Source organism: Xenopus tropicalis, chromosome 5, assembly GCF_000004195.4.
Source record: "Xenopus tropicalis strain Nigerian chromosome 5, UCB_Xtro_10.0, whole genome shotgun sequence".
In the NCBI taxonomy this organism is placed as follows: Eukaryota; Metazoa; Chordata; class Amphibia; order Anura; family Pipidae; genus Xenopus; species Xenopus tropicalis.
Genome location: NC_030681.2, coordinates 45,463,834 through 45,488,566, shown reverse-complemented (window position 1 = coordinate 45,488,566; position 24,733 = coordinate 45,463,834). Strand labels below are relative to the sequence as shown.

General features: G+C 37.7%; 1 protein-coding gene across 7 annotated transcripts in view; it reads right to left on the bottom strand.

Annotated features, from left to right (window-relative positions):
- The window catches only part of utrn (utrophin), a 372,003-nt gene that overhangs the window by 239,290 nt on the left and 107,980 nt on the right, over positions 1 to 24,733 (bottom strand). For all 7 annotated transcript variants that reach the window (XM_012963789.3, XM_004914663.4, XM_031901862.1 and 4 more), the window contains 18 exons: positions 23,821 to 24,053; positions 23,000 to 23,180; positions 22,665 to 22,810; positions 22,201 to 22,413; positions 18,869 to 18,982; positions 18,575 to 18,730; positions 17,686 to 17,856; positions 16,215 to 16,394; positions 14,212 to 14,346; positions 13,316 to 13,465; positions 11,608 to 11,769; positions 9,564 to 9,692; positions 8,406 to 8,579; positions 7,375 to 7,530; positions 5,899 to 6,069; positions 3,758 to 3,937; positions 1,942 to 2,070; positions 599 to 769 (listed from right to left, as the gene is read on the bottom strand). In XM_012963789.3, the coding sequence (XP_012819243.1) occupies positions 599 to 769; positions 1,942 to 2,070; positions 3,758 to 3,937; positions 5,899 to 6,069; positions 7,375 to 7,530; positions 8,406 to 8,579; positions 9,564 to 9,692; positions 11,608 to 11,769; positions 13,316 to 13,465; positions 14,212 to 14,346; positions 16,215 to 16,394; positions 17,686 to 17,856; positions 18,575 to 18,730; positions 18,869 to 18,982; positions 22,201 to 22,413; positions 22,665 to 22,810; positions 23,000 to 23,180; positions 23,821 to 24,053 (2,951 nt within the window). The remainder of the gene's footprint in view (positions 1 to 598; positions 770 to 1,941; positions 2,071 to 3,757; positions 3,938 to 5,898; positions 6,070 to 7,374; positions 7,531 to 8,405; positions 8,580 to 9,563; positions 9,693 to 11,607; positions 11,770 to 13,315; positions 13,466 to 14,211; positions 14,347 to 16,214; positions 16,395 to 17,685; positions 17,857 to 18,574; positions 18,731 to 18,868; positions 18,983 to 22,200; positions 22,414 to 22,664; positions 22,811 to 22,999; positions 23,181 to 23,820; positions 24,054 to 24,733) is intronic.

Genomic DNA, 24,733 nt, shown 5'->3' with positions numbered 1-24,733 from the left:
ATTTCAAACTGTAAATTGAATTTTAGATTAATTGTGACTATCACACAACACTACAATCCACATAAAACATGCAAGTAGTTTACATGCAAGACACAAATCTGTAGTTTAGACTGGTCACTGTCAATGAAAACAAATTCGGCAGTCACACAAGCTTATGCGTGGATGGCCTTTATTATGCCAATTAATTTCCCTGTCGGATATTGGACTGGATATTATCTTACTGACTGAGATGGCAGAAACAGATTGCAGATTGTTCCCAAAAAAGCTCAATTGAACAAAAATACAGTAATTACAGTAATTCTTAATTACCAGCAGTTTAAAATGTTGCATACAGCATAGTTTTGGTAAAGAATGTTGGAACAACTTCTATATGATCTCTATATTATTAGTACAGCCACAATTAAGACAATGTGCAACTGTAATGGCCATGATTATACCAGAAGGGCTAAGAGTAATAGTGGGGATGCTTTCTGTAGCAGTGAAAGTACTTAGCGTGCCATCAAAACCAAGCAGTTGGCATTGCATCACACCAGCTGCCTGCCCTGCCAGTAGCTTTATCATTTGAATGCCAGAATGAAACGCGGCAGCTTACACTCACTTTGGCAGCCTTGATGTGCTGTGACACCTTTTCAAAGTTGCGATTTAACTCAGCCAGTTTTGGTTCCACTAGTTCTTGGCAGGACGTGCCCCTGCTGCCCATTAATATTACAGCCTGATCACGGACATTGTCTACGCGGAGACTGACATCATCGAGTTCAGACAGTAGGCGCTGTAATCAAGCATATTAGAATAATAAAATGCCCATACTAAAGATTAACATCACATGGCAACATTGGAATAAAATATGTATCCTTCGAGTGCAAAGCCATTATATACTTTATTTGGGAGGGGACGGAGACGTATTTTCAAGGCAGAAACAAGTCCCCATTTCACTATATCACAAAACATACAATTTTTACATTTTTCATTTTTAATTTGAGTTTTTTCTTACAGGGCAGTGGTTATAATTTCATACATAAACCCCCCCCATATGTAATAAAAGGTACTAAGTTTGGCCTGTAGCAATAATCCATAGCAACCAATAAGCTCTTTGCTTTTAAACAGGTGGCTAGTGAATTCTACCAGCTGATTGGTTGCTATGGGTTACTGCTCCTGGGCAAACTTAGTGCCTTTTATTACATAAATAAAGGAACATGCTCATTATTAGCTTATGCTGCAAGCGTTGGGAGCTGGTAACTAGGATTTTTGAGCTGCACGCAGGTACAACTAATTTTTAAAATATAAATGTTGAGACAAAAGGTAAGAAAATAGCACTGAACTACTTTTTAACATTTTGTAACGGTTCACTACTCCTTTAAATGGAACGTGATTTTTGCCAAATGAACATTTTGCTTAATGAAAGAAAATATAATGCTAAGAAATGTTTTAAAGTATATGCATAATATATATATATAATTATATGTAACTGTAATTGACACTAAAGGTCTATCTGCATGTCCCTTGCTAGTCACTGCACTAACTCCTAATTCGGACTTTAAAAGGATGCAGAACTCAGTTCTGCTCCAGCCAAGACTTCATAAAGCTTTCAACAGCAATTACATTTAAAGTTAACTTTAAAATATTTGGAAATTTGTACTGAATCCAGAACCACATCAGGAATCAAGGGTATCAAATGAACCATTGAAAAGTACTTGGAAACTTAACAATAAAATCAATTATGCATAAAATATATGTAATATATTCTTATTTTTTTCTATTTTTATAGATCTGCCATGTCATATTGATATACCTAAAGACAGACAGAAACAAACATCATCATCCTGCGGGGTCTATTAAAACCTGAACTTGAGCTTTTAATATGTCTCCCAGAATGATGTTTGTTTGGTAGTAAAATGAACTGTCATGACAGAGAGTTATGTGTAGTGTTCAGCTATCCATTACCTTCACGGTTTCCTCCTTGAGGCTAGTTGGCTTTTTCTCAATTTCATCCAGCAGGGCTTCCGCTTGGTAAAGCCAAGTGCTTATGTGAGCAACATTCTCATCGAAAATCTCCATCTGACTCTGGTGATTCTAACAAAACACCGGAAGGGTCACTAGCTGAAAGGCTTTCAATCAATGCTGACTAATGAGGGATAACGCGGAGAGCTGGCATCATTTATTTATTTCAAAGACAAGAAAGATAATGGAGTATGTGTGGAGACATATTATGTGCTGGCACATTAAAGCTAGATATTGCTCTGTGCAGGGGACAAACTCTATGCAAGAAATATTTTTTTTATTTTACCCTTCAAAGTTTTTGAGCATATGTCTTCCAAAAGTTGCAGCTCAAGGGTATGGTATGCACAGACAAGCTTCAAACCCCACACAACTGTGAGATGACCCCAAATTCTTAATAAAAATGTGGCCACACACACATACAACCAGAAAAGCTAAGGTTTATATTTCCCTGTCACAGACAACAGCACCCTCCATAGACCTTTAACATGTAATATCTGTAACAGCTTGTCTCAATCTTCGGGGTGGATTTTTACATGAGCGTAAAATATAAGGGTCCCAAAATTCTTGACATGCATAATTAAAGGAACAGTAACACCAAAAAAATGAAAGTAATTAATATATAATGTACTGTTGTCATGCACTGGTAAAAGCTGTGTGTTTGCTTCAGAAACTCTACTATAGTTAATATAAACAAGAGGCTGTGTAGCTATGTGGGCAGCCATTCAACTAAAATGGCCCAGATTACATAGCAGATAACAGTAGTAGTACAATGATGTTTTACAGAGTTTCTCTCTTATTTGCTGTGTAACCTGTGCGTTTTCTCTTTTTCCAGCTTCAATGGCTGCCTACATGGCTACACAGCAGCTTATGTAAGCTAAAGTAGTGTTTCTAAAGCAAACACACTACTTTGTGCAGGGCAACAGTACAGGATGTTTTAATTACTTTAAAACGGTTTTATTTTTTGATGTTACTGTTCCTTTAATATATAAATAGGGATTAATCTGGACTACTGTCTATTTTAAGATTACTCTCTTTAATTAATTAAACTGACAAGCACAAGTTACAGAGGATGACTTATGAACTATCATTAAAGACAAATGTGTCAGGCAGTGTCAATTGTGAGAGCAAACCTAAAGTCAATAAGAATTGTTGGTCTAGCCTAAGGATAAGGGCCCACAGAGCGGTTAACTGGGTGGTGGAAAGGTATTTTGGAGCAGTTAGTTGCCCATGATAGGAAAGATCTATTGTGGGCGACTAAAGCCTCCAAAATGCCTTTTCGCCAGCAACAATAGGAGTCACCGGTGGAAAGGCCATCGCATTGCTTCATTATTCCAAAGTTGCACAAAATTTCCTCATGTAGGCAACTTTGCACAACTTCAGAATAATGAAGCAATGAGATGGCCTTTTCAATGGCAATGCATTTTGGAATGGTTAGTTGCCAGCGATAGCAGAGATCTATCACAGGCACCTGAACAGCTCCATTGGTCCTTACCCTAAGGGTAATAGATGTTTACCTAAAGTGATACTGAACTGGTCAAAAGCTGCAAGCACAGAATTGTGGCCAGGAGCACTGTTCAGCACACTAACACTACTTGGTCAAACCAACCACACTATTCCCAACTCATATCTGAGATGAAAGTATGATAATACCTTATTATAACATAATAATCAGACTGGTGATGCATAAAAAAAATACCATCAGTAGCTGCAGCAAGTGCAAACACAGGAATTTAATGTAAGCGTGTATGTATTTACTCACCAGGAGTGTATTGCACCAGTCCTCAGTCCATGTGCGGACTCGACTCCATCCAGCATTCAAAACACAGAGTTTCTCTTCCAGGATGGAATCACTGCCCTCCACCAGACACTGTAGGGCTGCGCTGCTTTCAGTGACACTGTTCAAATCGCCTTTCCTCCTCTCCAGCTCTTTCAGTACATTCTACAAAAGGAAAAAGTCCCATTATTCACAGCACGTTCACAAACTCTTGAAATTCCCTGCTTTTTTAAACCTGTTTAACATTTTAAGAGAGTATTTTGCTTCCAGTGCTGCAAACAAAGCCAAGGATGTATGACCCAAAAAGGCTAATTAATGTTGTGCAAAGTACTGCGTAAAGACAAACAAACACGGCGTGAAAGAGTGACCTATTTATCACTAATTAAACTTTCTTCATTCTTTAAAGTCCCGTAAAACAAACATTTACCAAGATTATACGAAAAAAAAGGCAGAAAAGTAGAGAATGCTGCTACTTTGTAGGTTTAGGATATTCAGTCCTTTCTACCTATACTTCCATTGGCGTAACTAGCTGTTACCGGGCCCCACAGAAAACTCAATTTAGGGCCCAAAACATTGGTAAATTGAACTCTTTTACCAAGACATATTGAAATTACTTATTAATTTAGGCCTTACTCTTTTTTTCTCTGTAGTAATAAAATAGTACCTTGTATTTGAGTCTGACTAAGACATAATTAATCCTTAGTAAAGGTAAAACAATCCTATTGGTTTTAGTTAACGTTTACATGATATTAAGTTGGCAAAGTATGGTAATCCCAATAATGGAAATATTTGTAAATCTGGAAAACCCCAACATGTCCCCCATACCTGTACAATAAATCTTAGTCACTATTAAATTTAAAAAACTTTACAATTTTGACTGAATTATGGTAAAAATTATGTTTAATTTCCCTTTAAAAGCCTAGAGGACTTACTCAGAAAAGCTTCTAAATCAGAAATTAGTGCTCATATTAACAAACAAATTACAGTTGTGTTCTTTATATTATGAGGCACTTCAGTATCTAACTATAGGATCAAAGTTCCAACCTTTTTGATTATATTTTTTCCCAAGTAGGTGCTTTTTGGTTTTTAAGTCTATATATGTGCCTGAAATGAGAGTAACAAGGCTTAACTTCTGGAAATACCAATAAAAAAACAAAAATCCCTGTAATCACCTAGATTGTATATCTGGGTCTGGGTCTCCCAAATCTCAGAAGTTAATTTACTGGCTGTGCTTTTTTTTTTGTTTGGTTATTATGTGGGTAGTTATATATCCCCTAATGCAAAATATAGAGCTTGAAACTGATGAAACTCAAAGGTGACTCATTTTTTTTTTTATAAGATGCAAGCTCAGTCAATCTAGTGACACGAGTGAGCCTCATTTAACCACCGATTATAAGCACTGGCATCACTAAGCACAATTTACTGTATATAGTGAAAAATGTACCCCCTATTTTAAGATAAGGATAGTATAAGTCACTGAGGTACTCCATGACCATATATTTTATACAGGTCATGGAACGCCCAGGTGACTTCTAATATTATCATGTTTTACAACAGAGGGTAGATTATTTATAATAATTCCCAAACTCCTGTGAGTCATGTGAGAGAAACTACATCACTAAGCACATATTGTAACCAATGACGACTTATATGGATATCATTTACAGGATATTCATGGCTCTTGTGTATTATAAGGATATATATTACACAATACTTATAGTTACTGTTTACTATATATTTATTGTTTGAGGGGAGGCATATTGCAATCATGATCCCCAATATCTCATGCTGAGAAGTGCCTAGAAGGTTAATGCTCAAACTCCATCATCTGAGGGAGAATTAGATTGTTAGAAGTAATAGAGGAGACAGGGAACAGTTTACCAAGATGATGTTATATTTTAGGAGGTCCAATGAACTAGAATTAGATTTTTACCAGAAAAATAAAATAGGGGTGTATATTGTGAAAAAAACAACACTTTTCTTCTATACACCTGTCCTTCCTGTCAATCAAAAACATAGGCAGCCTTCATGTTAGTATGCATAAGCCCTAAATGTTAAAAATCATTTGTTTATGAACAGTCCAACTGGCTATTCGTATTCTAAACGTGACCAAAAAAACCTCTTACTTTAGCCCAGGCAATTTCTACATCTAAATCTGCACCCAGGTTGCCAGCAGTGGACTTTTGCACTAGTTCAGATTCGGTGGAAGTCAGCCATTCTGACAGTGATGTGGAGTCTTTCCTCAGCTTCCCAGCCAAATGCAGAGCCCGCTCCAAGTCTTGCTTTCCTTCTGTCACCTGCTCAAACAAATAAAGCAGATCAAGTAGGAGGACTACAAAGGAATACATTCACTTTCATCTACTTGGGAACTAAAGCTGAAACACAGTATCAAGACTTTAAGAACAGCCAAAGCTATGTCAAATGTGCACTGACAATCTGCAACTTTTAGAATCTTAGCACTAACTTTCTAAACAGTAGGTTAAAGTGGCGCCCAAGAGCCAAAATGTTGCAGGTAATGAACATCCGATTTACAGCACTTGTTACCTGTACACCAAAAGTAAAAGGATTCTATCATGGGTAAATATGCTTGTTTTACAAAACGCATCAGTTAATAGCACTCCTCCAGCAAAATCCTGCATTAAAATCGGTTTTTCAAAAGAGAAACCAGCCAAGTGATTTATGCTCTGATAAACTTCAGTGACTCGTTACAGCTGCGCTGCAAGTTGTAGTGATTTCACCCCTAGTGATGAGCAAATTTTTTTCATCAGGCATGGATTCACAGTGAGTTTCCACATTTCGCCGTTGGGGTATTGTTTTGGGAAACTTCAGCAAAAAAATTTGTGGTCAAGTCAAAAAAAGAGGCACAGTCAGGTAAAAAAGGACGTAGTAAATAGGCACAGCAGTGGGGAAAAAAAATGCAGTCACGTCAAAAAAGATGTGGGGCACCTAAAGTTTGCAAGTTTTTCGCTCATTTTTTCAAAATGGGGCAGATTCGCTCATCACCCCTTCCCCCCCCCCCCCCCCCATATCAACCTATAAGTAGAAATATGGCTCCCTGGCACATGTATTGCTAAAAATGCTGAAAAGCAGTTGCATTGTGAAGTGCTGGCTCTTTCTGAAAATCACAGGGTCGTCCACAATGCACTGAGATGGCTGCCTACACACCAATATTACAACTAAAAAATACATTTATTGGTTTAAGAATAACATTTTAAATAGTAAAATGATTTATTTTCAATGTACACATTGTAATGTAGTAATAAAAATGACACCGTAAATCATGGCAGAATTCCTTTACTAAATAAGATTGTGCTCCTGGATTATTTTCTAAAAAGAATCTGTATGCAGGAGTTTTAAATATAAAACTGTAAAATATAAATATGACATTTAGCCATTTGCCTTCTTAACAATTTTTAAAATGGACTTTCAGTACTGCCAGATAACCATGCAAGCAGGAGCATACAAGTTGTGTTATAAAAGTTCTCCTATATTTTATGCTCTTTAAAGGACCAGTAACTCAATTTAAATATTTAATTTAAATATTTGTTAATTTTTTTGAAATCACATTGAAGCTAAAGAAAAAGCAGATTGGCACCACATACCTGGGCACCAAGATCATTATACAGCAATTTTAATGCAGTCAATTGTTCATCCATGAGTTTGGGATTATCCGTTTGCTGCTTCTGCACAATTTGCCTTCCTGTCTTTATAACCGTCTCCACTTCCAGTTTCACTTCACTCAGGGTTTTGTATAGTTTCTGAAAGGTGGATCAATGCATTAAAATGTGTAATGTAAAGCAGACATCCCCATGTTACAGAATATAATTTAAGGTAGAAATGCAGACAAAATACTCAAATCCCCTGGAAGTAAATAGAGTCAGACCAGCACAGGGTGTCTCCCACCCATAAATACTAAACCGCAAACAAAGAAAATAATTTTTGTGTTTCATCTGGATAGATTAAAACATAGCTTTTATTTAAAGTCTTAAGAGTATAAAATGGTACTAAACAAGTATCAAAATGTGTCACCTAGTGCAAAAATAGTTAAAAACAATTATTGATATTTACCCACATGCTCTGAATACATAATTTAACTAATTGATAATTCTACAATCACTTTCAGAACATGGTTCAAAAAGGGGGGGGGGGGCAACATCTAGAAGTCAGTTTCATCTATTTGCATACTTCAATCAGAGAGAAGGGAATGAGTTGATATAAATGTTAAATGAAGCTTTGACTTCATTTGCTATCCTTAAAGTAAGTAATTGTATCTATATACACACACATACACACAGAGAGGAGGTGAGGGACAACGGACAAAGGTAGCCTAATCTACACAAGCGGGGAAAACCTGCAATAGTTTAATAAGTTAAAAAGATAGTTCAATAATTGATTGCTTAGGGAGGGTATCAATAAAGTGTTAACACTACTATACTCCCAATAGACCACTAAATAAAAAGGAAGTCCAGAAGTCGGTTAGCCTATGCCTCCACCATGTGGTTGCTAATACATTGCACAGTATTTACTATACACTCCAAGTGGCTCATGTGCCCGTGTAATATGTGCGAGTAACATTTTCCGTTTCTGCAGACAACTGGATCCCAGAAACCCTTCACAAACTGAGTGAGCTTACCATGCAGCCATCTAGGTGGGATTGGATGACTTCGGGATTGACATCTTTCACATCAAGAACACCTAGTTCTGTTTTCACGCCTTCTAGAACACGTTTACAGTCCAGCATCCTCTGCTCAAAATTAGCTGGCTTCTGGAAGAGCTGGAACTTTGTGGACACTTCTCGAAGCTTTCTCTATATAAACAATAAAATTGATTTTTTTAAAAATTATATATTCTTCACAGTTGTGAAGGTGTTTATAGGATTAATCCTACTCTCAACTTTCTTCCTCCATACATAGCAATGTTTATCTGACCAGTGAACCGACCTCCAAAAGGTTAGTTATTTGTTCTGGTGATTATCTGCACACACCAGTCTTGGTTTTTTTGATGACAAGATAAGGGTGAAGACACACGGAGCTACTAGTAGCAGCTACTTTTTCACAACTACTAATCTCCAGAAAATACCCTGCCATAGACAATACTGAGAATTTCCTCTGCTAAAACACGCGTAGAGACAGCTATCAGTAAATGATCAGCACTGTCTATTTTAGTAGCCATGACAAGTAGCTGCAACTAGTAGCTCCATGTGTCTTCACCCTTAATGGTGGATGTTGATACTTTGGTATCTATTGCCTTTATCAGATCCTTAGTTGTTGTCATTCATTCCTGAGAGTTTGTTTGACCCTCCTTCCTCAACGATGCAGTGTCTTTGTGGTCCTAAGATTTTATACTTGCATATAACTGTTTATACAGATGCTTGTGGGAAATTCAGCTTTTTGGAAATTGCTTCTAAGGAGAAACTGGACTTGTGGAGGTCTCCATGATGTTCTCCATGGTACTAAGGGCAAGGGTTTTTTTTTTTTAAGGGTTTTTCATTAAAGGAACTTAGACATTGTACATGAGGATTAAAAAAAGGGAATGAATGTACTTCTTACCAAGCCCAAAGGTACTGACTATATGGCTATAAACCCCAGCCAAGGCATATGCTGCTTGTTGCTTTAGTACAAAACAGGGCATTCTCCTTAGTAAATGTGGGTGTACAGATGTAAGTATGGTTCATTAATTCACAAAAATATATATGATATAGGACAAAAATCAATTAAGTAATTATAAAAACAACTTAGAAAACATAACTTCAAAAGCCTTACAAAGAGCCACCCTTTAAAAAGTCCGTTACCTGCAGGACATCTAACTGAGATCCACCCCGTGGGGATTTGCTCTCTGGAGTGGCTGGTGGCATTGGTCGTAAGCTACGCTTCAGCTCTTCCAATGATGCTTCATGGGCACTGATGTCAGCCTGGATTTTCTGTAAAATAAGAAGATGAATTATGTAGCTATGCATTTTTTTTACAGTACCACTGACACCTAGAGAGAAGTAACAGATATTACAGCAGTAGTTAGTTAAGATAATATAAGGAGAACCAGTGAAATTTGTTTGGTTTGTAGTGTAAACAAATCTTGATAAGTCTATCATCACTTCCTCCTCTTCCATTTCCCCCTGTACTATGGTGAGTTTGGTAAAATATAACTAATAACATTTCTATAAATGAGTCCCTCATTCTGTCCTTGCGGCCTGTGCATTAGGTTTATAGATTCGGACTGATAATACACAGCACAGAAGCTTACTTACATTATATGCTTAGAAAATACTTTCATTAACTACAATAAAAGCCAATAAAAGGCTTGTTAAAAACTAAAGAAACATAAATCCCGTTCAATCTGAAGCTGTATATTTCCAGAAGAGGGTGACAATATTGCAGAACTTGGCAATATCTGGTCAACATACACACAATACTTAGAAGTTTTTAAACTAACTCTGAACCACACAGCTAACCCCTGATATGTCCTGCAGAGGGCAGCAGATAGCAGTAATTATCAATATTTGGTTATCATTATTCAAGCAGCTGATTTTTCTTTAAAGTCCCAGTAACATTAAAAAATGAAAGCTTAGCATATTTAGATGTCATACATTACTACCCAGCACTGGTAAACAGCACTGGTGTGCCATTTCTCTAGGCAACAGTGAAATGTTATTTATTACAGCACTGTGGAATATGTTGGAGCTTTATAAATAAATGTTAATAATAGCTCTGTATATATTCATAAGATGAAAACCTCATTTATGTAACATCTTGAAGTCTTGATAACAAGGAATAGTTTACTTGCAGATGTGGGGCAGATATAAGGGCTTATTAACAACGTGTAGGCAAAAACACTAGTTACACTAAAGCCAAAGTTACACTTTGTGTACTGTCTGTCTGCATTTTGCAGGCAGATGGAGAGAATCAGATCCCTTCTGATCCACAGCTCTGTGCAGTTGGACTGACAGACACAGCTCCAGCCTGAGTGCAGCTACACGAACTTGAGATTGCCCTAAAATTGCATGCTTTTGTGTTTTTCGGCCCAATCTCTGCTCTGTGTAGCTGCACAGGCACGAAACTGTGCCTGTCCGCGCAGCCACATGGAGCTGTTGATAAGAGCAGATAGTCTGCCAGGTGTGACTTTTGCCAAATGTATGCAAATTTCTTCCCATTACAGTGATATAACCTTTAAACTTCTGTAAACGTAAGCTGGCCATACACGAACTGATAATATTGTACGAAACCTCGTTTCGTACGATATTCGGTGCGTGTATGGCAAGTCGGTGAGTCAACAGATATCGCAGGAGGCTGCTGATATCGGTCAAATCTGCCTTCAGGGCTGAATCGGCAGAAGAAGGTATAAGTCCTATTGTTCCTACCTCCTTATCTGCCGTTTCAGTCCTGAACAGTTAGTGGCAGATCTAAAATCTCCACGTGTGTGGCCTCCTTTAGGCTGACGTCAAGTACACAGTGACCTCAGTTGTGCCCATAGATGTTGCCTCTTTATGCATACAGAAGAGTGTACATGTATAGGGCAGGGACATGGACACCCATTTTCTGTCCCCTTTCTACTACTTACGAGGCAGAAACAAAACTGCAATGAAATGCACTATTTACAACCATACCAGATACATTTATGGGCTAAACAGTTGGGCCAAGTTTGGAGTAAATTGAGGGAAAATACATAAAATTGTTGCATTTTGGTATAGTGTCCTTTGAATAGGACATGTTTTATCATTTATCATTGACTACTTCTTCTCTGCGGTTGTTAAAGCACACTGTGATATAATGAGATTGCTCTGTAAGAGGATATTACAGGTTACACTGTTCTCACAGCCCTGAAAGGAAATGCTGAGATACCTGAGCCTCCTGCGGCATCCGGAGGGCATCAACTCTGTCCGTCAGGTATGTGGTCAGCTGCTTATCCAGCTCTTCCAGGGACTCCTGCAGCACATTCAGCATGTGATCGCTCTCTCTCAGGGACTGCAGGTGCTGCTCTAGAGAGATCTGCCTGCTCACCGCCTGATGGAATAGAAAACGGGATTAGGGCCAACCTGGAAAGATTACTCAAATAAACATCTAATATTTAAAATATTTAGTTTTACAAAACATTTAAATTGGGGGCTACACGCACCACAAATCTTGCCTTCCCAAGCCCCCCAAGCCAAAAACATATTCTGCTTCCCCTGACCTAACATATTTGCAACCCCCAGTGAACTTATTTAGTTTTTTCCTCAAAAATGTTATTGAAAGCTAAAAAATATAAAAAAAATTCACAATAATTCTGCTTAATCATATAGAGTAATTGTAGACACTTTAAGATTTGAAAATATGAGGCACACATTGAGACCAAAAAGAATAAAAAGAATAAGAAAGCAGACAGAAAACTAAACAGCAAACATTGCCTTTCAGTACACTAAACATTCAGACAATCACTGTGTGTGCCATCCAATATAACACTGGTTATTACTTATAACTAAATATTCATCCTATTTTAGTTTATAGGTAGGATATGGGGAAAACTGTCACTTACAATTCCCCTATAACATAACCACGATTGTAAAATTTTGTTGAAAGTGGCTTGTGTGCTGTTTAACCAGTTCAAAGTCAGAGTGGATAAATGGTCAATATATTCTTAGATAGGAAAGGAGAAAAAGGAAGAGAAATAATAAGTTTCATCAAGGTTCTGGATGGATCTGGGGCCTAGCGGAGTTCAGAGTTTAATTTTAGGGTATTACAAATTTACCAGAAACGACATTGCTGGTGAATATGTAATACCGGTCCCGGCCTTGCCAGTTATTTCACCAGCTAAGTCCGTGTAATACTGGCCTGGTGGCAACCCTATTCTTAGGGCCCAATAGGACTGTCCTTTTTAAGAAGGGATTTTATATGTTGGATTTGAGAGTGTCCGAATATTATATGTATCTTGTATCTTATATGTATCTAATAGATGAATCATAATATAGAGTCAGATTTAGTCAGCTCCAGCCCAGCCCCACCCCATTCCACCATATGATTCCCTCATGTAGGCCTGGTGGGAACTGTGCATCTTAATAATGGTTTGTGCATTGAGCTGAAAATTAAATGGATTTGTACATGGCGCTTTGCTTGTTGTTTATTAGGATTAAAAAGTCAGTTAGAAACCTAACATAGACTTGCTCATCTGAGCACTTATGCAACTTAGTTAACTTAAGTTATAGGCAAACGATTTAAAACAAGTAATCAAGATTTAAAGGCAAATTCTGGACTGTCAGAAGTTTCTGCTAAATAAAACATGGGTACTCTTTTCTCTGAAAATATGTTTTCAAAAACCTTTTGCTTAGAAAAACCAAATCAGGATGCTATCAGTTTAATCCAAAATGTGCCCAAAATATTCTGTATCAAATCGTAGAATGTGCTTTTCATTCAAGATCTCATTTCTACAGTATGAGGTGGATTTGAACTTTGTTAATATAATTCTATGAATATTTCATAACAGCTAAATCCATCACTGTCCATTGTTTAAAAATAGGATAGTGAGATTGAGTTGCGCCGGAACAACAGGCAGTAATAGGTTTTTAATGCTCACCAAATGACTCAGCTCCTCATAGCGAGCATTAAATTCCTCCAGCTTTTCGCTGATGATGTCATCAAGAATACCGCCATCAATCAAAGTCTGCCCAAGCTCACGGATCTGAGTTCTATTGTCTGCTGGATGGCGTAGGACTGACTCTAAAGACTAGAGAAGGAGAGATTATTCAGAACGGTTATTAAAAAGTGACAGTTCACATTGACAGCCAGTCTGCAGCGATGTGCTCACTGTAAATAAACCCTCCTGTACTAATGGGATTAAACTACCCCTGTCATTTTAAAGTCAGGGATTAAATACCTTCTATAACTTAAAACTGCAAAAAAATAAAACTAGAAAACTGAAATTCTAGAAGAGTGGTATGGCTATAACATAGTAGTACAGGTATAAGATCCCTTAAACGAAAACCCAATATTCAGAGACCTCTGAATGACAGGACGGTCACCTTGCACAGAGTCCATTTTTAGCAAATAACCCAAATGTTTGGGTTTACTCTCTTACTATGGATGTACACACAGACATACATCAGAGATACATTAGATAAAGCTGGTTAGGGGCTTGAAGGGCTAAGGACAAACCTAATTCAACTTTGCTTAGTATAAACGCAATATAGAAGACTTGTTGAAAATGTATTCTACCTATTCTTTTACTTAGAAAAGGCTATATTTTCTATTTTTTGGTGTTATAATGCGCCGATCGAAAACTACTCTGAACTCCACTTCCTAAACACCGTATAAACAAGCCCTAAACTTCAGCCTGTGTTAGGTTTTGATATAAGGAGTAGCTCTTTATACAGAGGTCTAATCTGTTAACCAGTAATTTGATTTACTGCTTAAACAGAAAATCAGACAGGAAGCAATACACAATTTGTTCCCTTCTGTTGTCTGTCTCTTTACCTCCAGTGCTTCACTGACTGACTCTGGCTTGTCAGGAAGATTTCCAGCATTTTGTACTCTTTCATCCAATGTATTTAGCCATGCTGTCTCCAGCTTCAGATAGTGCAGCAGCTCTATCCAGCAAGACCAGACTTCCTAGAGAGAAATGGCACATAGGGTGTTAACAGTTTTTCAAAATCAGAACTACCCCATATATTTACACATTGCATAATGTGTTCACACAGGCCAGTCATGTCATACATTTTTGTGGAGGCCCTTTTAATGAGAGGTATGCTCAGTTGAAGTCACGTGCTCACACTAGTGGTTATTTGTAAGGGCATATCAATTAAGTTAAGTCATCAATTTGTGTGGCCAAATTTTTTAAATATAATATCTGGAAGGTCAGTACATGGACAACAAACTTAACCTTAAATCTGCACACTCTCAACTGAATGGATAACTTCATGTCAGTCTGTCCACCATATTTTATAGCATTCTTGCCAGATGGCACTTCTATTACTCGAGTCATTTGTTACTCAGAGGATATGGTTATAAAATGTCAGGTTTTACCGTAAATCTACAAAAACTCGTCTCATTATGCAGTCATTTTTATGATGAGCATAGCTGCAACTTTTATAATATACAGTAAAGTGACAAAAATCTAAGTCTACAAAAAAAGCAGGCTATAATTTCAAATACTGTGGTTATTTATTTATCCATTCAAAGTAATTTGTCATAAAAACTACACGGAAATAATACCCTATTACATAAAATACCCAACTTGGGGACTCCCTCCCATAAAGGGGCCCAAATAAATACATGGAGATTGATATTTTAAGTACTATACAGGCCTAGATACTTCTGGAACTATAACAGGGTGACGGTTAGGTTTGATTTATTGTTTTATATCTTACAGGAACTTTGTTATGAAATAAGGGAATACATAAACCCAAAAAACCCAAAGTAGGACAAAAAGACATTTCAAATTTACTGTTCTGTTTTAAGCATAGGTTTATTATTTTTTTTAGACAAAACAGTAAGGGGCTGATTTACTAACCCACGAATCCGACCCGAATTGGAAAAGTTCCGACTTGAAAACGAACATTTTGCGACTTTTTCGTATGTTTTGCGATTTTTTCGGATTCTGTACGAATTTTTCGTTACCAATACGATTTTTGCGTAAAAACGCGAGTTTTTCGTATCCATTACGAAAGTTGCGTAAAAAGTTGCGCATTTTTCGTAGCGTTAAAACTTACGCGAAAAGTTGCGCATTTTTCGTAGCGTTAAGTTTTAACGCTACGAAAAATACGCAACTTTTTGCGTAAGTTTTAACGCTACGAAAAATGCGCAACTTTTTACGCAACTTTCGTAATGGATAGGAAAACTCGCGTTTTTACGCAAAAATCGTATTGGTAACGAAAAATTCGTAAAGAATCCGAAAAAATCACAAAGTACCGATCATTACGAAAAAAACGCAATCGGACTCCATTCGACCCGTTCGTGGGTAAGTAAATCAGCCCCTTAGGGTGAGCAACTTACAGTTCCTAAATTTTTCAACTACAACTTTCAGCATCCTACTGACAACCACATACTGTACTTGCTCAGAACTCTGCATATTTCATCTACATATAACAATGGGCCGATTTACATGTACATTGATCCGTTATGCTTCTGCTCAGCCCTTGGGCTCAACAATCAGGCAACAAAGAAAGCAAGCAAGAAATGGGTATTTAATATATGCAGCTGCTAGTTTAAAACCTTGATTGTGAATACTGCTAGGAGCATCTCCACATCAATACATGCCTGTCTCTGGGGAACCACTGATCAAGAAACTGCTCTGCTAAACCCATTCTAGTGCTGAAATCATCCAGAAGGAACACAGGTTTTGGGTGAGGCATCTGACAGCCTTGCCCTCACTCCCACTCAGTAAGCCATTATCTATCTACTTTCCACCAGAAAAGAGAGAGATAATCTGCAAAATACTCAGTCTCACAATAATGAAAGTCTTCAAAGGAATGCCTTACCTCCAGAGTGTGGCATTTCCCTCTGATCCTATTGCAAAGCAGCTGGTAGTTGTCCAACACCACCTTTAGCTCAGGCGTCAGGTCTTGGCCACCAGATTGACCTTTAGCAGCAAGGGTCTTGATGTTGTCCTTTAAAATCTTAACTCGTACCTCTTTCTGTAGCACCTCTTCTTTCGCTCTCTGTAGAGGATAAATATTAGTTATTACCACTGTAGCAAATCAGTTCATCACATACCCAACTACTCTAAAATGCATGAAGTTAACCGTGTCTGGCATTAAGTACCAGTTCTATGCTTCTTCGTCTTAATCACAGGCTATACCTGTTAAAGTATATAAAAACAGTACAGATTTCTAGGTTTCCAAACCTTTTATAAAAGAGGGGCTTTCTGGATGCGATTTTTAATCTTTAATTTGTACAAAAACAAGTGAAATGCAGGAAGTCCATACAGAGGTACTGCAAGCATGAATATACATGACTCTCCCTATTGCTCTATTTCACATGCACCATCGGTCAATCAAAAAAGCAGTACAGCCAGTAAAATGAACAGCCAGAAATAAACGCGCTCTCCCTATTTAAGTTTACCTAAATGCACCAGCACTAATGTTTTAGCTCTACACGATAAAATCAACAAGGACGCTTCCATTTGTACAAGGTATATTTAAAGTCAGTGCGGCTCAAAATAAGGGTCCAAATATGGTCACAGGGCAGTATTACTTCTCTCCTATACAACTGAAAGGCCATTGTTTCCATATATGTAATTTCACATTTTCTCTAGATAAACTATTGATGCTCAGATAAACATTGTTTGTAAGTTTTGCAAAAATGGCATACCCCAAAAGGGGTGGTTCACCTTTAAATTAACTCTTAGTGTGATGTTAAGAGTAATATTCTGAGACTATTTGCAATTGGTCTTCATTTCTTATTATTGAAACGGAGTGATTTTTTTTAATATGAAATAAATTTCTTTCCCCCACATTGTGCAACTTGGTTATCCCCAGCAAGCATCCAAACTTTCCACTATATCCTTCTTTATGATCATAGATATGCACTGGTTGCTATAGCATTCAGTTGAAATTTCAATAACATTAACTCACCAGTCCTATCTGCTTTTATTCATGAGAAATTTGGACATAAATATTTAGAGGCACCACCCAGCATTAGTAATGCCCACAGCCATAGATGTGTGAGTCACTGGACTAAATATGTAAACTGGTCAGTCAGGGAAGAGGGTGTGGTACAAATCATATCGTTAGCCAGGAGTCCCATTAAATAGATCATACAAATTATTTCTGCCTTTAGAGTACAATAAAGTTCAATTGCATAGCAACAGCCTGCATTTTATCTATTTTTGCACACACACACACACACGCACACATATATAAATCTGTACCAGTTGGAGAAGTGATATGTGGCCAGTAATATGCCAGTTCCTAACTATAAATCAACCAATGCATGTAAACTTTCTCTTACTTTCATTTCCTCCACAGCACTTTCGAGCTCTTCTGGAGACTTATACTCAAAGTCCTTTTCCAAATATTCCTCTTCAGCTTGCGTCATCCATTCTTGCATCTCTGCCAAATCCTTTTTCAAGTTTACCGCTTTCTCCTGACTTTCTGATAACTTGTTCATTTGATGAATAACCTAAAATGGAACCCATTAAAATGCTTTATCTGTGCATCAAAACCCATTTTCCTGTTGAAGCACAGTATGCAAGTAGCCAGGACTATAAGAAGTTTTTGGGGCACGTTGCTAATCCTCGTAATATATTAAAGTCCCCCACCCATAGTTCCGACAATTTCCAAGTTCCGTTCCAATGTATTTGAAACATTTGTCTGTCGGAACCCTGGCTACAAAACAATGTCGTAGAAATCAGTCTTCCTCCAGCCAAGACTCATGTTCCTGCAATGCTTTAAATGCTTCCGTTATTCTCATTCTTCTCAGTCCATTAAATCACAGAATGTGCAAGGTACTGTGCAAATGTTTCAATGGCCACACAAAGGGTGTGTATGAACTAAAACATGACTTTATCTATGCCCCTTCTTTCTGCCACTTACATCCTTTGTATCATAATGGATCACTGCAGTTTGACCATGTGTGTAGAGGGCCAGATCTCACAGGATCTCAATAAAATTGGACTAATTATGGAAACAAAGCACAGCTAAACTAATCAATCTGGAGGATTTGACAATGAGCTTCTGTTAGGACAGATCTAAATCACATCATGTATACATGTCTAGGCCAAAAATGTGAAAGTGAAAGATCCATTGACAGAAAAAAGAATAACAAGGGTAAATCATGATAAAATCACAAATGAAATCAGGACAGATAAACTTTTTCTACCCTTTGTAGCCTGTCTCACCTGTTTGCTTAGTAGTTCCCACTGTGCCTGCTGGTCAGCCAGTCTAGGCAGTACCCAGGTATTGATCATAGTATCTGGATGGCTACCCAGAGTGGATTCCACTTCATTCAGCTTTTTTAAGGATGATTCCACAGCTTCCATTTCATTAACAAGTGTCTGAAAAGGGGAAAAGGGAAATGTGTAAATGTGTTTGTGCATATCCCCCTCCATTAACAACACAAATGTGAAAGCAGCAGATATCTGTACAGGAAAGGGGACACATCACTGGGGCAGATATAGGGCTAGTGCTCTCACCATACACTTGTCCAGCTGCCTCTGCAGTCCCTGGGAATCTTCGGAGGCACTATGTTGATTTAGAATAAAATCCTTTGCATCACTGACCCATTTCTGAACAGTTTTTGATTCATCCTGGTGAAAAGTAAAGACACTTCAAGAAAACATTTTAAATCTCTTACTAAGGGCTATAGGAAGTAATCCAGCTTGCTGTTTCATCACTTCACATGGAACACTGATTATTTTAAAAAGGGATCTTTTGGATATTTTAATAAATGACTAGACATGTATGGTTTTTGTGGAAATTGTTTTTTTAGAGGTTTCAAAAAACCTCTAAAACCATGAAAATCAGAATGTTGGTAAATGTGCCTCTTAGTGTTATGGACTTCATATTTATTCTTCATATACTTCCCCAAACAGGAACATACTTTTGTACTTTGCGCATTTATCCCCGACCCATAAGATTGCAAGCCCTACATTAGCAGGGCCCTTATTACACCTACTACATTGGTTTGTCTGTATGGCAAATATGTATGCCTATGTTAAGCACTGTGCAAATTATTGGTTCATAAAGGACTGTAGTAAAAATTATACCTCCTCAGCAGAAATAGTTTCACCTGCCTACACATTTTAGTTTTCTAAGAAAAAAAATATTTTACGCTTGTGTGTTTTATATTTCTATATGTGTATTTACAGACCCAAATAGCCCTATACCAGCCCAATAAACAGTGATCCCCAACCAGTGGCTCGGGGGCAACCTGTTGCTCAACAACCCCTTGGATGTTGCTCTCAGCGCCCCCAAACCAGGTAGTTTTTTTTTAATTCCTGACTTGGTGGCAAGTTTTAGTTGCATAAAAACAAAATAAATGCCAAATAAAGCCTCCTGTAAAGCTGATAGTATGCACAGAGGCTGCCTTAAAGCCAATCTTAGCCCTTTTTTGGCTCCTCCATGAACTTTTATGGTGCTTGTGTTGCTCTCAAAGTTTTTTTTACATTTGACTGTGGCTCAAAAGTAAGAAAGGTTGGGGATCCCTGGTCTATGGCATCTTACAGCAGATTGCCAGTCCGGGCCTGGCTACAAGGGTCTAATAACAGCTCAGCACTAGCAAAGACTATAGATAGATTGCTTTTGTCTGAACCAGTACATTTATTAAACCATAAAATGTGTTTTCACCCTCACTGATTTATTATTAGGATTTCTGTAAAAAGGACTTTTTTGATCAAAAGTTGAAACAAAAAGGCTCTGATTTCACAGATATAAGAAAGAGGATTTCAGTTGACCTTGCCTATGTGGCAACATGAAAATTAAAGTACAGGTAGTACAACTAGACTATAAATGTTGTATAGCAGACGTATGCAATGTACTAATATTCCTAAAATACATCAGTAATTTATTTGTCCCAGTTCCAAAGTTGAAAAATTACAGATTCTTTGCAAAAGCGTTGTCATGCTACGCACAGAAGCTTTTAGCTAAATAGAAATAGGCAGTGTAAATGCTTAGTTAGTTAGTCTTCTTTTTTCAGTCCTTTAATTGAGTTTTGGGATCACCAAAAACATATGGAAAATCCAAGCTTGAGGACCCAATGACACTAAATTGATGGAAATTCAGTCCAATGAATGCAGCTGAGCCCAGCTGGAATAACGAAATAGACAAGTGGCTATGTATTGCATATACTTCTCTGTGTAGTTGCACTTATGTTTAAGTTAACTGACAACCATTAACAGTGACAGCAAAACTGGTGACTAACCACTAAAAAAAATAGAAAATAAATATTGTTAAGAGGCTTTGTGTGGGTTTGTGTGTTTTTAAATACAAATACAATGAGATCTCTGACAAGTAAACTAGGAAGAATGCAGTGTCAGAGGACACAGCCACATGAATGAGTTATATCTCCATGAAAGTGACTTTTTTTCTTCATACTCCTCCAGCTGCTAGAATGTGCCTTGGGAGGAGGCTGGAATACAATAATGCCAGCATTGGTAAAAGGCCACATATTACTGGTGGGGAAAATCACAATTATAAAGAACATTATAGGGCACATAAGATATTGCACTGAGCAATTTTGGCTTTCAAAAAAAAAAAAAAGAAAAAGAAAAAAGAGGAATAGGTGGTTCAGCGAATAAACATTAGTATAGCCATGCTTTATTCAGAACTTGTTTTCAAGCAATTGAGATTTTCTCTGTATGATTAACTGGCCACTGGAGGCCACTGTTGCCTTAGGGTAAAGATGTTGTACTGTGTTAGCTAGTCCAAAACATTAAAGTGAATAGGCAATTTTTCACGGCTACTGCGTAACTTGTTTTTACACATGCAACTTTTTTTCTCACTCCAAAAGTTAATCACAGTTTTTTTCTCACTTCAAAAAGCATTTAAGTTAATGGGCATCTTTTCTCATTCCCATCCTGCTACTTTTTTCACTCCAAATACATTAAAGTCAAATGGCGGTTTTTATTTTTCGCGGTAAAATTTTTTTTTACCAATGCCAAAATGTGGAATTTCGCTGTTAACCAATGTGTGGAAAAAAAGTACTAGTTCTTAGCTGCGCAAAAAAAACTGTGTGTGCACGCCACAATAAGTACAAAATTATATGTTGTTACACAAAATCCTTTTTGTGCATCACAATTTATTGTGTGTACTGGCCTTTGTTGGTGCATGAACATGTGCACAGCTTAGAAGGAACAGTGACTTAAGGTCCCCATACACGGGCCGATAGTAGCTGCCGATATTGGTCCCTTGGACCAATTCGGCAGCTTATCGGCCCGTGCAGGGGCAGAAACGAGGGGCCTGCCCGATCGGCCAGGTTAAAAGATTCAGTCGGATCGGGGACCGCACCGGCTCGTTGATGCGGTCCCCGAACCCACTGCCCCATTGCAGCCCATATAATTTGATTATATGGCCCTGGGGCCAAACGATCGAATTTAGCCTACACGTTCCCTGATATTGCCTACCCGTAGGTGGGGATATCGGGTGAAGATCCGCTTGCTTGCCGATCTCACCAAGCGCGCAAATTTTAACGTGTACGGGGACCTTTAGCTGCCATTCTCCCACCATTGAAATCCTTAATTATACGAACACTTTCGACGTCTAAAAAAGTTCTAGATAATTCTGGACTTCCCAGTATATGAGGAACCCTCCAACCAGATTTATTATACAACTGTAGTATGACAAATAGGCTTATATTTTAAAATATGCAACACAGAGGGCTGTACCTAGGAGGCCTCAAAGAATGATGGGCATGGAAAGAGTCAGAAAGCAGGCAGTGAGGGAGACACAGGGATAAAACAACATTTCAGCTTAAACACAGGAATTTCTAACTAACTGGACTTTTGGCAACCACAATTTAATGGCTTACCTCAAATACTTGAAGTTTTGAGGAAATGTCCTCAAGTATGGAAAGTCTGCCAGCAACATCTTTCTTTAATTTTGACCACTGTTCCTCTATATCCTTAGACTCAGTCACATAAACCTTTGTTTTGTCTTCTGGTGCCCAACTCTGAAGCAGTTTTGTTTCAGTGAACAGTTTATCGATATTTGTCTTCTGATCATCTATTGTTTGTGAGAGACTCTGTAAAAGGGGACACATTAATATTTTGACTTTTCTGATCTTTTTTTTTTTTTTTAATACTTTTACAATACATAATATAAAGTGTTTGGCACACCCCTTTTGAGCCTACAACCCCTCCAGTGATTTCAATACAACACAGAATAAAGGTGCAAAGCTTTTATCATATAGCTACTGTACTTGGTCCCTTTAGAACAGGGTTTACCTCAGCTTTTTAAGCATACAAAACAAAATATCTATTTTCAAGAACCCACCTTAGTCTCTTGCAGGGCCTTTTCCACTGCTACGGGGTCGCAGAGGCCAGTTAAGGGCGACTGTAACTTTTGGTGACATGCCAACAATGTTTCTTTTGTAATTGTTCTTGTTTCCAAGTAAGATTGACTGGGCTGGCATTCCAAGGCTTCAAAAAGAAACAAAATTTTAATATTCATATTTCATCACAAAGGATGTGTCTTTTTAGTTTCTTTTTACCATAGGTCAGGACTATTAATTGCAGTTGGATACATAATGAAACAACATAGCATATTTAAAATGATATATTAACCCTAACCCTATTATTATATTATTAAGATATTTTCTAAATACAAACCTTTTTGAAGTTCCTGGGCTTGTTGCTCGGCTCTGTTCTTCACTCTGTGGTACTGATCTAGAAAGCCACTGAAACTGGAGCCAATAAAACCTGGAGCCATGGGGTGTGCGTTCAGTACCAACACAGCGGATTTTTGGTTTTCAATACGGAAGTTAATCTCATTGAGTCTGGATAAATTTTCCTAAAAAGAAATGTTAGATATTATACATGCATGTTCCATCACAGTGTTCTATAGCAACCCATTTGTAGGTATGTGCGTCACAAGGCAAATGCATTAAAAAAAATCAGCTTTTCCACTCCTTTTTCAGAAAATAAAAAAAGCAGACAGACAATCTGCCAATGTTTATACTATACATTTGGAAATGCTTTCATAAAAGAATATCAAACCTCTGCCTTTCTTTCATTCCCAGCACCGGTTGACAGAGTATAATAATAATTTATAAATATTGTTAATCATTCGCTGTCATCAATGCTAAATGACTATGCCATACTATATGAACAACAACTGTATAACACTGCCAGACGTAAGAGTTAAAGCTTAACAGCACGTGCCAAATTATAAATTCCTGATAAAAAAAAGCTGTGTCACACCATACCCATTCAATAAAATGCCTTTTCATTAGTATTAAATAATGGCATACCCCCCTGGAGGTATAGTCTGCACTGGTACGTTGGTTTGAGTTCATTTTAATAAGGATAATAAAAACATGCTTCTGACACCTGGTCAGACAAAACTTTAATTAACACGGGACTGCATGGTGCCTTTAAGTTCAACATATAAGGAGTACTTATATGGATGAAGGGAAGCTACCATTACTGACCTTGCTGGATTCCACTTGGAATTCCAGTGACTGTTCTTGAGATGCAGAGGTAGCCAGTCTATTCTCCACCTGGTTTAACATTTGCCCCAAGCTCTCCAGCTCTCTGAAATGAGCACTGATATCATCCTGATAATGTATCCCCTTCTTCAGCTCATCCAGTTGCTGGGAGGTCTTTTTCCATTCAGACTGAAGCCTATCCAAGGAGTCTGTCAGGCCTTCATCAGGTATATCTTCTGCACCAACCCCCAGAAATAAGACAAAGTATAAGTATAATGCAAAGTACACACATAGAAAGGGGTTATTTGTGATAATGACATAAATAATGCTGTGCGACTCTGTATCCACACTACGTTTCTTTATAACTAACTAAAGGGCAGTGTGTCACAAGCAAGAATTACAAGAGCTATCAAATAACAGATACAAAACTTGGGTTGAACTCTCTTTTCACCTTTGAAAAATATGTACCTAATAATCCTTTACAAGTGCATAGAGGAAGGTGGACTAGCAGACCCCCATGCAGTACACTATTTGATCATATTGTTGCTTATACCGGTATGACTATGGTATGATCCTACCCTAAATAGTAGTTTTGTGGATATGTTGGTTTGTGTTGTTTGCAATATTTTAAATAAAAAGGCAGCATCATACAATAGAACACAGAAAGTTAAATGTCCGGGGAAAAACAAAATTAAACAAATCATAAAAAATGCTATGCAATTCCCTAAATCCTTGGCTGCATTTAACTATAAACGGTATAAATGGGAGAAAGTTCAGAGCCTCCCCGTCTTACTTATACACTCGCCCTTTTGCCTGGTAAAAGGCCAGCTTTAATGGAAGTACCCTTGAAGGACACTTTATTTGAGTACCCATCAATGTATGGCACACAAGGTGTGTTAGTTCAGGATGAATTGTG